The 14,084-nt window shown below is 44.5% G+C and overlaps 2 protein-coding genes across 3 annotated transcripts in view; one reads left to right on the top strand and one right to left on the bottom strand.

The window, feature by feature from the left end:
- Nucleotides 1–4,010: 4,010 nt before the first annotated feature.
- ubr1 (ubiquitin protein ligase E3 component n-recognin 1) overlaps nucleotides 4,011–14,084 on the bottom strand; it is a 227,492-nt gene continuing 217,418 nt past the window's right edge. For both annotated transcript variants that reach the window (XM_069917334.1, XM_069917337.1), the window contains one exon: nucleotides 4,011–4,280. In XM_069917334.1, coding sequence (XP_069773435.1) covers nucleotides 4,139–4,280 — 142 coding nt within the window. In that variant the 3' untranslated portion in view covers nucleotides 4,011–4,138. The remainder of the gene's footprint in view (nucleotides 4,281–14,084) is intronic.
- On the top strand, nucleotides 5,806–13,784 carry LOC138753852 (photoreceptor outer segment membrane glycoprotein 2-like). The gene is made up of 5 exons (XM_069917339.1): nucleotides 5,806–5,906; nucleotides 6,915–6,973; nucleotides 8,782–9,422; nucleotides 11,866–12,112; nucleotides 13,057–13,784. Exons 3-5 carry the CDS (start codon nucleotides 8,845–8,847, stop codon nucleotides 13,321–13,323), a joined length of 1,092 nt encoding a protein of 363 aa, XP_069773440.1. The 5' UTR covers nucleotides 5,806–5,906; nucleotides 6,915–6,973; nucleotides 8,782–8,844; the 3' UTR covers nucleotides 13,324–13,784.

Below are 14,084 nucleotides of genomic sequence, written 5' to 3'. Positions count from 1 at the left end.
CTCAGTGACTCTTTTGTTTCTCCTATTGTTTGGAGAATCCGGCAATGCTCATGGTGATTCTTTGTTTGTCTTAAGTATATCATGTGTATGTTACACTTTTAACATGACAATAAAAGGAACCTTTCACTTTGAGGGTTCATTTTTCAGGTCAATGACCCTTCATTGTTTTTAATTGCCTGTGACCTAATTATATCAGCCAATCAGCAACATTTAATCTGAATTGTAAAAATCATTTGCCTACCACACTCATGAGAATAAATACTTTAGCTAAATTTTGGCAAAAACTGAATACATTGAATTTTTGGTACAATTATACAGGCCACTGTTTAGAGATACATTTGGCCAATCCCAGTGGAACTGAAATGTAGGACAATGTTCAGCTGGATGGGGAGAGCACCCCCTTGTGGGAACCATCAGCATTACTGGCCAGGCGCTGCTCTGCATCACAATTATAAACTCTGCGTGAGGGGATGGGAGACATTTCCAGTGAAGACTGTTAAATCCAGCATCAAAAATAATATTGCTATGTAGAAAATGTCAATATACAATCTCACCCAAGGGAGAAAAGAACTGTCAATTATATGTTTGATGCTAATAAAGTACAAAAGCCGATGAAGGAAAAGCTAAAGATAGAAATCACTGCATGTAGAATGTGTTGAGTAAAGTTACTGAAGAGGGTATGAAGAATTATTTAGTCCTCAAGGACAGGCCTATAAAATGTTTGAGGGTATTTTATATTCTGTTAAAGCCGTAAGAGTGCTCTCCACTGAGAGTGCGAGAGACAGAGTTTAGAGCTCGCTTTCTTGCACTTCTTAATTCACAGCGTGACTGACGCTTGGTAGCTGTTGGTCCTTGAATGCTGAGGAGGGAGACAGCAGGATGCCATAAATCGGCTCATGTTGTCAGTGTGTAGTGGTGGGGGGTGGGGTGATCTAATTGAGGCATTTAAAATATGAATATGCCAGCTCGGGTAGGTATGGATAAACTACTTGCTGCAGAGAGGGAATCCAGAACTGAAGCTGAAGAGGGATCAAGAATTTTGTTTCACGTACCAGGTTCTGAACATCTACAACTCCCCTGTACAGGGTACTGGACTTCCAGAGTTCCCTTGTGCAAGGGATCAACTGGAAATGGGATGAAGACTCTTTGTAAGTTGAGAGCATGGCAGAATCGGGGCCATTCTTAGAATTTTTTTATAATTGGAAGAATTAGCAATTATGTATGTTCCGGTGGTTCATTGCCTGTTCTCCGGGGGTTGCCAGTAAATTTATAAGGTAACTTTGATTAGAGGGAGGAGATAGACCAGATTTAGTTTCAGTTTTTTTTCCTTTATTTTATGCAAGTTACCTCAACAAATGGGTTGAACATGGTCGCATAGATCATTTCAATTCAATGTTTTTGAGGTATTATATAAGCAATTATTGATGTAGTTTTAGCTACTTTTTTTTCATTGGCTTTTTTTGGGGTGTCCTTACTTGTAGACACATGAATTATTATGTAATTGTCAATTCTGTGTTATGTTTTTATGTTAAATGCTAAAAATATTTTAAAAAGAGAGCATCGCAAAATAGAGATGAGGAAGTAGAACCAAGGTACTGAACAGCATGACCAAGCTAAAGGCCAGAAAAGGCAAAATAAACCAAAACGGAGGACTGTTTTTATTATAGATACAGACTTTCTGGCTCACAAGCCCGCACCATGCAGAGACCCCAATGTGACCAGTTAACCTATTAACCCTGTACGTCTTTGGAATGTTGGAGGAAACCCAGAGGTCATGGGGAGAACATACATACTCCTGACAGACAGCCGTGGATTTGAACTTGGAGGTCGCTGATGCTGTAATAGCATTCTGCTAACTGCTACAATCACCACACCACGCTGAACAATCCTCTTGCATCAAAAATTCTAGTCATGGGGAGTACGTATAAACTCCTTACAGATAGTGCTGGAATCAAACCTTGGTCACTAATAGCCTGTTTAAGTGAGTCACAGATGAACTGGTCAGTGGGACTGTGGAAACATCACAATGGAAAAAGTCCAGTTCACCGAAGTCCATGGATGATTTGGAGAATTACTGACCCAGCCAAACTCTGACACAGGACCAGGGAAATTATCAGGTGTAAAGAGATCCACAAAGAGATTTGATTCACCTTGACCATCAAGATGTATGAAGTCTACATCATACCAAGGTGAGATATGCTGGTGAATTTCAAGTCCAGTCCAAAATCCTCTTTCCAATCGTTTAGATCCCAGGTCCCTGGTTACAGAAACAAACCTCTCCTTTCTATTTGAGTGGATCACATGATCACAGTTGGATAATTTCCCTCTGTCTCACTGTGAGTAAATGAAGGGTTGCCTGATGAACCAGATGGTGGGAGAACCTCCAGGGTTATGAAAACTTCCATTGAATGCGAGAATTACAAGCAAGTCTACATGAGCATCCTCATCACAAGCAAGGCAATAGCTGCACCTAAACAGTACTCAATAAAGTGGGAACTGAAGGAGGACATTTGTTCCATCAAATCAAAGGAGCATAGTCAAAGTGAATGCTCATAGCCTTTTTCCCAGGGGAGATGATTCCAGAGCAAGAGGGCATAGATTTAAGGTGGGAAGGAAGAGATTTAAGAGGAATATAAGGGGCAACTCTTTCACTCAGAGGGTAGCCCTTAACTGGAAGATGCTGCCAGAGGACACTGAGGAAGCAGTCACATTAACAATGCCCAAACAACATTTGGACAGATATGTGGACAGGAGGGGTATAAAACGATGTGGACCAAATGCGGGCAAATGGCACTAGCTCAGAAAGTCAGCACGGATTAGTTGAGCCAAAGGGCCTATTAAACACTGTATGACTCTATGACTCTTCAGGGCCAACAACCCAATGATTGCCTGACACCACACTCTGGAAACAAGCACTCTAACTAACAAAGAGATTCAAAGAGTGCTTAGAATCTACTTGAAAAATGGCAACTGCTTGGAACATCTGTCTCATTATCACTCAAGGGAGAAGTGTTCCAGGTGACCCCAAGAAAGTCCGTGCATTGGGAGCATAAGAGGAGCTTTTGTAAGCAACAGGAATGTACCTCTGGACAAACAGAAATCCTCTCCTCACGAGAGAGTGGGGGGTGAGGAGGAGGAGGAGAGAAGGACAAAGGGGAGGAGAGAGTGGGGGTGAGGAGGAGGAGAGAAGGAGGACAAAGGGGAGGAGAGAGTGGGGGTGAAGGGGAGGAGAGAGTGGGGGGTGGGGAGGAGGAGAGAAGGAGGACAAAGGGGAGGAGAGAGTGGGGGTGAAGGGGAAGAGAGAGTGGGGTGAGGAGGAGGAGGAGGAGGAGAGGAGGACAAAGGGGAGGAGAGAGTGGGGGTGAAGGGGAAGATAGAGTGGGGTGAGGTGGAGGAGGAGAGAAGGAGGACAAAGGGGAGGAGAGAGTGGGGGTGAAGGGGAGGAGAGAGTGGGGTGAGGAGGAGGTGGAGAGAAGGAGGACAAAGGGGAGGAGAGAGTGGGGGTGAAGGGGAGGAGAGAGTGGGGGGGAGGAGGAGGAGAGAGAGAGAGGGAGGACAAAGGGGAGAAGAGAGCAGGGGTGAGAGAGAAGGAGTGGGGCAGAGGAGGAGGAGAGAGAGAGTGAGAGGGAGGACAAAGGGGAGAAGAGAGCAGGGGTGAGAGAGAAGGAGTGGGGTGAGGGAGGGACAGAGTTGAGGAGGAAGTGAATATGCATGAAGGGAGTGCCCATCTCTGGTCCTCACACCTTGAGGAAGGGATCAGGCCTAAGATGTCAGTAATATATCTTTACCAACTGCTGACACTACAAGACCGGCTGAGTTCCTCTTGCATTTCTGTTTTTACATCAATCTCAGCGTCTGCAGACTTTGTGTTTCACTTGGAGGACCTGATCAAAGCCCAAGGAGCAGTTTCTACACATTCCGTACGAATTAATACTGGATAGATAAAGCTTCTCACAATCTGCTGGGGGAAGTTCATGCGTTGAATAGCATCAGACATCTCAAGACAAAAAGTCTTTATCGAGATTTTAATGGTCTCAATAATAGTTTTGCATCGAAACAGCGACCTTCCTTTTCTCCCGCTGATACTGCTTGACCCCGGGAGATCCTCCAGCGGATTTCACTTCAGATTCCAGCACCTTCACTCTCCTGTGTATCTAAGACCGAATAGCCTGAGATTGTCTGGTCGAGGAAGCTCAGCAGGCTCAGGACTGGTCTTACTTGGAAGGGAGTCCCCCAGGTGCTGTAGGTTTCTGTGAGGGGCGCTGGACCAAATGGAGACTCTGTAGGCAAAAAAGTTAAAGAATTTCATGTATGTTACATTCTAAATGTAGTATTATGTGAGAATAATGGAACCTTTACTGTTAAAAGGTTTCCTTACATCCAGCGAGTGACTGTAATTCTTAAATTCCTTTCCCTTGAATGCTCTGGTGTCAGATTGACCACTTCTGCTAAGAACAGTCACATTTTAAAGGAAAAGTCGGTAATTTGTTGACGTGCTTGTGTCTGAGGGATTACAGCGGGGTAGGGGGTGTTTCCAGGAAATCCCTTCGTCGCTGATTAACCCCGAGCGCCCGACATCGCCGTCTTTTGCCATCCGCAGCGGCTCCGGGACGGCCCAGGAGTGGCTCAACCGCAGAGGTTTGTTTGAAGCCCTGCGGTCATTCCTCCTGGCCAAACGCCTGGGCGGGATAGACGGCAGCTGCTCGGTAAATGGGTAACGGGCGCCTCCTTCACCTTCCACCGTCCCTGCCCTGGAACCTGACGGGGTCGGGGAGATAGCAGATGGTTAACGGGGAAGAGCCGCGGACGCGGGACGTCCCAGGTGCATTTTGCACCAACCGATTTTATTCCGCGATTGTCATGAGTTGCAACGAAATTTGGTCAGACCCCAGGACTAGAACTCAACAGCGACCAGTTGCTCTGGTCTGATTGAACCTTGCGCCAACCTGCTGTGCCCAGTAGCGGTGAGAGGTGCGGTGGCCGCGGGTCGGGACCCCGATGGAAAAGGGCGGCTCCTTACTTGCATCCGCAGCCCCATGGCCACTGGGAGCCCCTGGTCGGCCCCTACCCAGGCCTCCTGTCCCCACACTCCCACCGCCTTTACACCCACTCACCTCCGTGGGTTGGCTCGGTGGGCTGGGGACTGGACCTGGCCGTGGTCTCCAGGGTCCACAGTGGGCGTTCTGCTGGAGTTACTCTACAGGCAGCACCGAAACGGGTCCGCACCCCTACTGGCCTTTTCCTACTAGGTTCAAGTTTATCGTCACAGGCACTGGGTTTGTTTAGTGAGCAGTCGAGTTAGTCAACTGTTCATAGTCCGGCAGCTGAACACTCGAGTCCAGTTACAGAGCGAGAAGTCATCTAGAACAGGGCACAGGCAGCGTTGTTTTAACAGTGCGAGGTTCGTTCACAAAAGGGACAGGAGCAGGGAAGAAACTGAATCTGGTACTTTGTGATCTCACACTTGGGAATCTTCTTCCTGATGGGAAGTGGGGGAAGAGAGTCTGGTCAGGGCAGGAAGAGCCTCCTTAACGTGATGGCAGATTTTTCCAAGGCAGTGGGAAGTGTAGGGAGGGGAGAATTTTGATCTTACTGTTATCTTGCATTCAGCATTCTCTACAGTTCCTCATGATCGCAGGTTGCCCATCGGAGCTGGTCCCATTTGCCTGTGTGGTTTTTGGCCCTCCAACCCTTTCTTCCACACATGCCTGTGTAAAAATGTCTTTTACATGTTGTAATTGAACCCATCTCGACCACTTCCTCTTACATTACTTGAAATATTATGCTTTGGCGATTCTTTAGTTTAGTTCACTTGAAATCTTTGCTTCTCAGGAAAAAAGTCACAGCCGTTCAGTCTAGTGGACTCACAACTGAGGCTATTTGGGTGGAACTGAGGAACGGGAAAGGTATGACCACATTTATGGGATTGTATGAAAGACCATCTAATCATCTGCTAGAATTGGAGGAGCAAAGCTGCAGAGAGGTAGCAGACGGCTGCAAGAAACATAAAGTGGATTTTAGCTTTCCATATATTGACTGGGACTCCCATACTGTAAAATAGCTGGATGCTTAGAGTTTGTCAAATATTTTCAGTAAAGTTTTCAAAATCAATATATAGAGGCACCAACTAGAGAGAGTCCAATACTGGATCTCCTGTTAGGGAACAAGACAGGACTGGTGGTGGAAATGTGTGTAGGGGAACACTGGGTCCAGAGATCATAATGCCATGCTTCAAGTTAATTATGGAAAAGGATAGGTCAGGGCCTCGGGTTGAGATTATCAATTGGTGAAAGGTCAATCTTGAGGAAACATGAAAAGATCTAGAATGTGTGGATTGAAACAGGTTGTCTCTGGCAAGGATGTGCTTGGTAAGGGGGAGGCCTTCAAAGGTGAAAGTTTGAGAGTACAGAGTTTCGTATGTTCCTGGCAAGATTGAAGGCAAAGTTAAGAAGCCAAGGGAACCTTGGGTTTCAAGGGATATTGGGGATTTGGTTAAGAAGAAAAGAGAGATATATCATAGATTTAAGCAACAAGGAACAAATTAGGTACTTGAGGAGTATAAAAATTGCAAGAAAAAAGGAAAAGTCAGGAGGTCTAAAAGAAGATTAGGTTGCTTTGGCATACAATGTGAAGGAAAATCCCAAGGGCTTCTACAGGTATATTAAGAGCAAAAGGATGTCCTCTTGAAGAGAGGTTGGCTATGTATGGAGCCAAAAGAGATGGGAGGGATCTTAGATATTATTTTTTTGCATCTATATTTATGATAGTCAGGAAACTGGCACAGAGTCTATGGAACTGAAACAAACAAGCCCAGTAAGGTCATGGAATCTATACTGGGAATGTAAGTTTTAAAATGTTGACTGGGAGAGAGAAACTAACTGCATTCCTTTCTTTCTTGTTTCCAATATGACAAGACTGGAGCCGAAAAGGACCTCCTTATTTGGCAAGGTAGCAAAAGACTATTAACAATTGGGTAAGAATCACGACCTTGATTAACAAATCCCAAGAAATATGTACTTGTATGGAGCAGACTGTTTGAATGTTCTGGAAACCTAGGGGCTCTGATTATATAAATATATGACTTGTAAGCCACCAGACAGACCCTTTTGGGATGAGACGAGCTGCTTGTGGCAGTGCTTCTTGCTGTAACAGAGTTCTCATGCTTTGCAAAGTGATTTAAATCTGTTTGTCCAGCTGTATTCGTGTTTGTTTTCAAGCAACTGAAAGCCCACTTCAACAATACAGATTAAAGAAGAGGTGCTTGCTGTTTTGAGGCAAATAAAAATGGATGTCCCCTGACAAGGTATTCCCTCAGAGGGAGGCTAGATTAGAAATTGCAGGGGCACTGGTAGATATATTTAACATGTCCTTAGCCATGTTTAGGTGCCAGAGGATTAGAGGGTATTTAATATAGTTCTGATGGATCTAAAAATAATTTAAAAAATTGTAGACCAGAGAGCCTGATATCAGTAGTGGGTAAATTATTGGATGATGTTCCAAGAGATCATATCTGCAAGTATTTGGACATACAGGAACTGATTAATGGATAGTCAACATGGCTTTATATGTGGTAAGTTGTGTTTAACCAATCTTTTAGTTTTTCAAGGAAGTTACCAGAAAAAATTGATGAAGGAAAGGCTGTGGATGCTGTCCACATGGATTTTAGTAAGGCCTTTGATAAGGTCCCATATGGGAGGTTAATCAAGAAGTTACAGTTGCTTGGTGTTCATAGTGCATTAGTAAATTTGATTAGATATTGGCTTCACAAGAGAACCCAGAGAATGGTTGTGGATGATAGCCTCTCTGACTGGAGGCTTGTGTCTAATGGTGTGTCAAGGATTGGTGCTGGGTCCATTGTTATTTGTTATCTATATCGATGGACTGGATGGAGTAAATTGCAGATGACACTAAGATTGGGGATGTTGTGGACAGCGAGGAAGGCTTTTCAAATTTGCAGAGGGATCTGGAGCAGCTGGAAAAATGGCTGCAAGATGGCAGATGGAATTTAATGCAGATAATTGTGAGGTGTTGTACATTTTGGAAGGCAAACCAAGGTGAGAAATACATGGGAAAGGGCAGGGCAAGGAAGAGTGTGGTAGAACAGAGGGATTTTGGAATACAGACAATTAATTCCCTAAAAGATAGATAAGATCATAAAGAAAGCTTTGACACATTGTCATTCATAAATGAAAGCATTGAGGATAGTTGGGATGTTATGGAGAAGTTGTGTAAAATATTGGCAAGGCCAAATTTGGAATATTGTGTACAGTTTTGGTCACCTATCTACAGGAAGGATATCAATAAGATTGAAAGTGTGTTGAGAAGATTTACAAGGATGTTGGCAGAAGTTGAAGAACTGATAGTGAAAGGTTAAAGGGACTTTATTCTCAGCAGCACAGAAAAATCAGGGGAGATCTGATAGAGGTCTCGAAAATTCTAAGGGATAGAGAAAGTGTAAATGCAAGCAGGCTTTTTCCACTGAGGTTAGATGAGATAAAAATGAGAGTACAGGTACATGGGTGATGGGTGAAAGGGAGGGGGTGTATACAGCTACCAGCTGTATTGGTAAATGCAGGCTTAATTTTGACAATTAAGAAAAAACTGAGCAGATACACAGACAGGGTGGGGTATAGAGGTATTTAGCCCTGATGCAGTTCAGTGGAACAAGGTAGAAAAATAGTTTGGCATAGACTAGAAGGGCCGAAGGGCCTGTTCTCTGCTTTCGTGTACTATCTGTCTGTGATTCAAGGACTGTGTCAGTGATGGGTTTATCGTTTGCAGGAAGGTTATCCTGTGATCTCACCCTGGCTTGTGTGTGGACCCAGTCTTCATGTTGTCTGGACCATGGCCATCCTTAGGGTGAGATTCACCAAGGATCGAAGAGACAAGTTGGCCCAGGTGCTGTGGATCCTGAATTGGGTGTCTGTCCTGTCGGGACTCGTTTTGATCAGCTTGGGGGCCTACCTGAAGGTGGAGATGAACAAACGCAGTGAAGTGATGGTGAGCAAAGGGACATCCTCGGTCCCCGACATGCTGATGGCCGTGGGAGCCATTGCCTGCGGTGTCAACCTCCTGGGGGGCAAGATTTGTCACGACTGCTGGGACAACAAGTTCTCCCACTGGAGGATGCTCATGCTTCCTTACATCATCTGTACCTTCTTCTTTACATTCTGTATCCTGGTGGGAGCTTTTCTGTGCTATGGCATGAGGGCTGCACTGGAGGAGTCCCTCTATCTGGGGCTCCAGCGTACCATGAAGTTCTACAAGGACACTGACACTCCAGGCAGGTGCTTCCTCAAGAAGATTATGGATGAGCTCCACTTCGAGTTCCACTGTTGTGGCAACAATGGTTTCAGGGACTGGTTTGAGATCCAGTGGGTCAGCTTGCGCTACCTGGACAGGAACTCCAAAGAGGTGCAGGAGTAAGTGGAGGGGAAATGGGGGAGGGGGAGGAGTTGGAGAGTAGGGAAGCTTAAGTGACTCAACAGGCCAAGCAATATCTACGGGGAGAAGTGGTCCAGCAGAGATTTGGGTTGGGACCCTTTATTAAAGTTGGGAGGGGATGTATCCAGTTTTAGAAAAAAATGGGGAAAGAGAAGGGGCCTAGACAGAAGAAGGTGGGAGAGATGGAGAGGCAGGTAGGGGAGGAGACCATTGGGGGTGTGGGTGAGCAGGGGTGGGAGGAGTTTGGAGAGAAAAGTGAGAAGGAGCAGGAAAAGGAGAGATGGAGACAGTGGATCTGGACAGGAGTGGGGTCACCAAAAACTGGAACCTTCAAGGTTCATGCCATTGGGTTTCAGCAGGAATAGGATAGTTCATCCACTTGGTTTCCCTGTTCCCTCTTAACCTGTGATCCCTTTCACCATCTATAATGATAATGTTTATTATAACGTACTGTGCAAGGTACATCGGCAATGAAAACTTCTCTTGCTGCAGCTGAACAGAAAATTACAAAACAACTACAATATACTTAACTGAATTTAAAAGAGACAATATCGACAAAAAACAGTTAAATAAAGGTTCACAGTTATCCTAGTGCAAGAAAGTGACTGAGCAATAGTGCAGGCAATCCTTTGAGGAGAAGGAACATTCCCTGACAAGGGGAGGTTCAAGAGCCAACAGCTGTTGGACAGAAACTATTCCTCAACCTAGAGGTGCAGGTCTTCAGACGTCTAACCTTCTGCCTGAAAGTAGCAGTAAGAAGAGGATTGGACCAGGGTGATGGGGGTCCTTTATGATGTCGGCTTCCTTCTTCAGTCAGTGGATGGGATTCAGACCCTGTGATGGACCCAGCTGTGTTTTTGTTACCTTCTGCAACCTTGGTTGTGGTAGTAGTTAGCACGATGGCTTTACAGCGCCAGTGATCGGGACCAGACCTGGGTACGAATCCCACGCTGTCTGTAAGGAGTTTGTATGTTCTCCCTATGTCTGCGTGAGTTTTCTTCAGGGGCTCCAGTTTCCTACCACCCTTCAAAAATGTACTGGGGTGTAGGTTAATAGGGTGAAATTGGGCAGTATAGACTCATAGGGCCAAATTGGCCTGTCACCATACTGTATATCTAAATTTAAATTTAAACTTTCTGAGTTTCAAAACTGGGCAGTAATGCAACCTGTCAGTATACTTTCTACAGTTCATCTGTAGAAGTCTGATAGAGAACCCAACATGGTTCCCTCGATGAATTGGCTCCAGGAGAGGTCTTCTGAAATATGAACTCCTTGGAACTTGAAGGTTCCAATCATTTCTACCACCATCCTATCAACACAGACACGTGGCTCTCCTTCCTAACATCAACAATAAGCTCCTTGGTCTTGCTGATGTTGAGAGCAGAATTGTTGTTCTGGTGTCACCCAGCCAGGTTCTTCATCCTGTATTCTAACTCATCATTTCCATTTATTTGGCCAACAATGTGGTGTTTTCAGTGAATTTGTAGATTGAGTAGGACTTGAACTTGGCTCAGCAGTCATAGGTGAACGAGCTTTGGATAGATTTATTGAACATGGTTGCTTGGATTTTTGAACAATAGATAATCAGAGAAGATTTGAAAGTTTTGATTTTTCATCTACTCTCCATTCAGATCATTCCTTGTATTTGACGAGTGATATTGACCCCTGAATTGCCTTCTTATGATCCAGTCTATCTTCAGACATTGCATTCAGGTTAAACCAAGAGTATCAAACAAGAGTTTCCCAAACCAATGGAACCCATGGAGTAACGCCTTGTGCCCCACGTTCTAGGGTTACAAAACTCAAGCTCAACCTCTGTAAACCATTGCCTGCTGACACACCTGCAGGGTACACTTTCTACAGGCTGCCCTCTCAACACTGCAACCAGTTTATGTTATTCTTGATCTCCAGAGGCTTTTCTGTACACCAGGTTGGTGGGAAGAAAGCAGACAACAATGGCTGTTCAAATAGTTTAGAGAAGGAGTGTTTACCCCACCAGGGATAAACTTAACATTTACGGTAAATGAAAATTACAAAAATTTTCATGTTTTATAAGACATGTCCTGTTGAAACCATTGCCTCTACACACATTGCTAAATGCCATATTGATTTCCAGGTTGAAGCATTTTGGCAATGGTTTATTTGCAGGACTAAATTCTCTTTCAAAATATGCAAAAATGTAGATTAGTTTTTTTTCCCCCTGTAAAAAGTAGTGTATCAGGCAATTGAATCCTGCCTGATCAACAGGGCACATTCACATGGAGACTAGGTATGTTCAGGTGGAGGTGGATTCAATGGGAGATGGGGTGCATTCAAGTGGAGGTGTATGTGCTCACATCATGAGGTGCATTCACGAGGAGATGGGGTGCGTTCACAATGAGATGGGGTATGCTCATTATGAAAGCTTCTTTCCCACTGCAGCCGTTTGAAGAGTAACGTGAATGGCAAGTATTTGTTGGATGGCATTCCCTTCAGCTGCTGCAATGTCAACTCGCCCCGGCCTTGTATCCAGTCTCAACTCACCAACAACTCAGCCCATTACAACTACGACTATCTGACTGAAGAGCTGAACCATTGGCCAAGGGGATGCCGACAGGCCCTGCTTGATCATTACACCCAGATTATGCAGTCCATTGGGCTTTCTGTACTAATCATCTGGCTCTTTGAGGTAAACCTCTGTAGTAGAACTTGCAATGTCTTTTCCCCCTCCCTTCACACTGCTGCTGGTGGCACTGGAAATGTAAAATTAGAACATTTAAACACAAATGTCTTACTGTTGTAACCAGGGCTCCCCAGAGAGGACCAAGCCTCTCAGTCAGAAGGTAAAAGATCATCCAGAGGATCGACTAGAACATTGGATTTCAAACTGCCCCCCTAAACTCACATTCCACCTATGCTTTAATTGCTCTGTGGTTAGAATAGGATTTGAGTGGGAAGGGAAGGTTGAGAATTGCTGGTCTGGACCCAATTGACACTGAAATATTTTGCTTGAGAAAAATTCTTATTGGCCCATTTCCTTTGGAGTTATGAAACCGTGCACATAACGAGTCAATGAGGTACAATTAAAACAGTGGTTTTCAAACCTTTTTCTTCCTACTCATATACCACCTGAAGTAATCCCTGACTAAACACAGAGCATATATGGCATAGAGATTGCTTCAGGTGGAATATGAGTGTGTTGGGGGTGGGGGGGGGGGGCGAGGGGGCAGTTTGAAAACCACTGGACTAGTAAGTCCCTGGCTGATGGTCCAAGGGAGCACTGACAGACTGTGTGCTGTCAGAAGTGCTGTATTTCAGATGAGATGTTAAACTGGTCCCTTCCAGGCCTCTCAGCACTGCTTCAGGAGAAGGAGCTGACTCCATGTCTGGGTCAACATTTTGGCCTGAACCAATGTAACGATAAAACAGATGATGCGTGCACGCGCATGTGTGTGTGTGTGTGATCTTACTGTATAACATTTCTATATTTTTTGCCCTGCATCACCAATTTTATTTCAAAAGTACTTAATTGATGGCAGTGCACACTTATACAAGCTGATATCAGGCAAAGTGCTGTAGAAATGTTTCTCTCTTTGCCTCTGCTCAGAAAGCACTTCCTATGTTTGGTTGCAGGTTTCAGTTCTCATTGGTGTCAGGTACCTGCAGACTGCGATGGAGAACGTCCTGCTCCAGGGTGACCCCGAGAGTGAGTCGGAGGGGTGGCTGCTGCAGAATGACTTTATGAACAAAGCCAAAACAAATATCAACATAATTAAAAACCTGCACAAAGTCGATCAAATTTCCCCCATCGCAGGAGTGAAAGATCCGAACATGGACATTAACAAAGCTGAGTATGGACCGCACAATATTCCAGTGAAAACCATCCCTATGGCCAGCTAAGTCTCTCTCAGGTTCTCAAGATGACTCCGTTTTAGATTTACATGGAGCCTAATGTATCCAAGATCGTAATCTCGACATGGTTATAATGGGGTAAATGTTCCAACAAGGCCATGTTTAAATATTGCATCTTGTAATGTATATTACCTATGGGTGCTCACACATCTGTGCTACCTTTTATCAACAATGAACCACTGATGTTTTAGAAGTTTTTGTTTAAATATAAATTTACAGCACTCTCTGAGAATTAGTTGAAGTAGTTTTTGATGATTAAAATCTAAGACCATTCCAGGAAATCCTTATTGTCCATAGGTTTTTTTTTCCTATTTTCCTATTTAGTAGGACTACAGAATCACTGGTTTTACAGCCAGCATCCCAGACTGCTGATCCAGAGGTGAGAGTTCAAGTAGCAGCAAGGCAGTGGGGATATTATCAAATTCAATGTAAAATACAGAAATACAAACCAAGCCATTATTAAATGGAAAATGCATTGAGTCACTAAATGGTGGACGTCCAAATGAATTACTAGAAATACCTAATGCATGCAAAGCTGAAACTCCTTTTCAGTGCATCCCTCTCTCTGGCAGCTGTCTGACACTGTTGCAACTTTGTTCCCCTGAGTGAGCAAGTGCTGACCCAGATGAAGGTGGGGCTCCTGAAGATCACTGTTCGCGTTACCAGCTCAGGATAGCATCAAAACATCATGTTGTGGTTGATGGTGGGGGGAGAAAATATTCAATAGTGATGACTGAACAAATTCTTAC

Source organism: Narcine bancroftii, chromosome 2 (assembly GCF_036971445.1).
Source record: "Narcine bancroftii isolate sNarBan1 chromosome 2, sNarBan1.hap1, whole genome shotgun sequence".
Lineage (NCBI taxonomy): Eukaryota > Metazoa > Chordata > Chondrichthyes > Torpediniformes > Narcinidae > Narcine > Narcine bancroftii.
The sequence above is the reverse complement of the archived record's forward strand: the minus strand, read 5'-3'. Positions and strand labels throughout refer to the sequence as shown.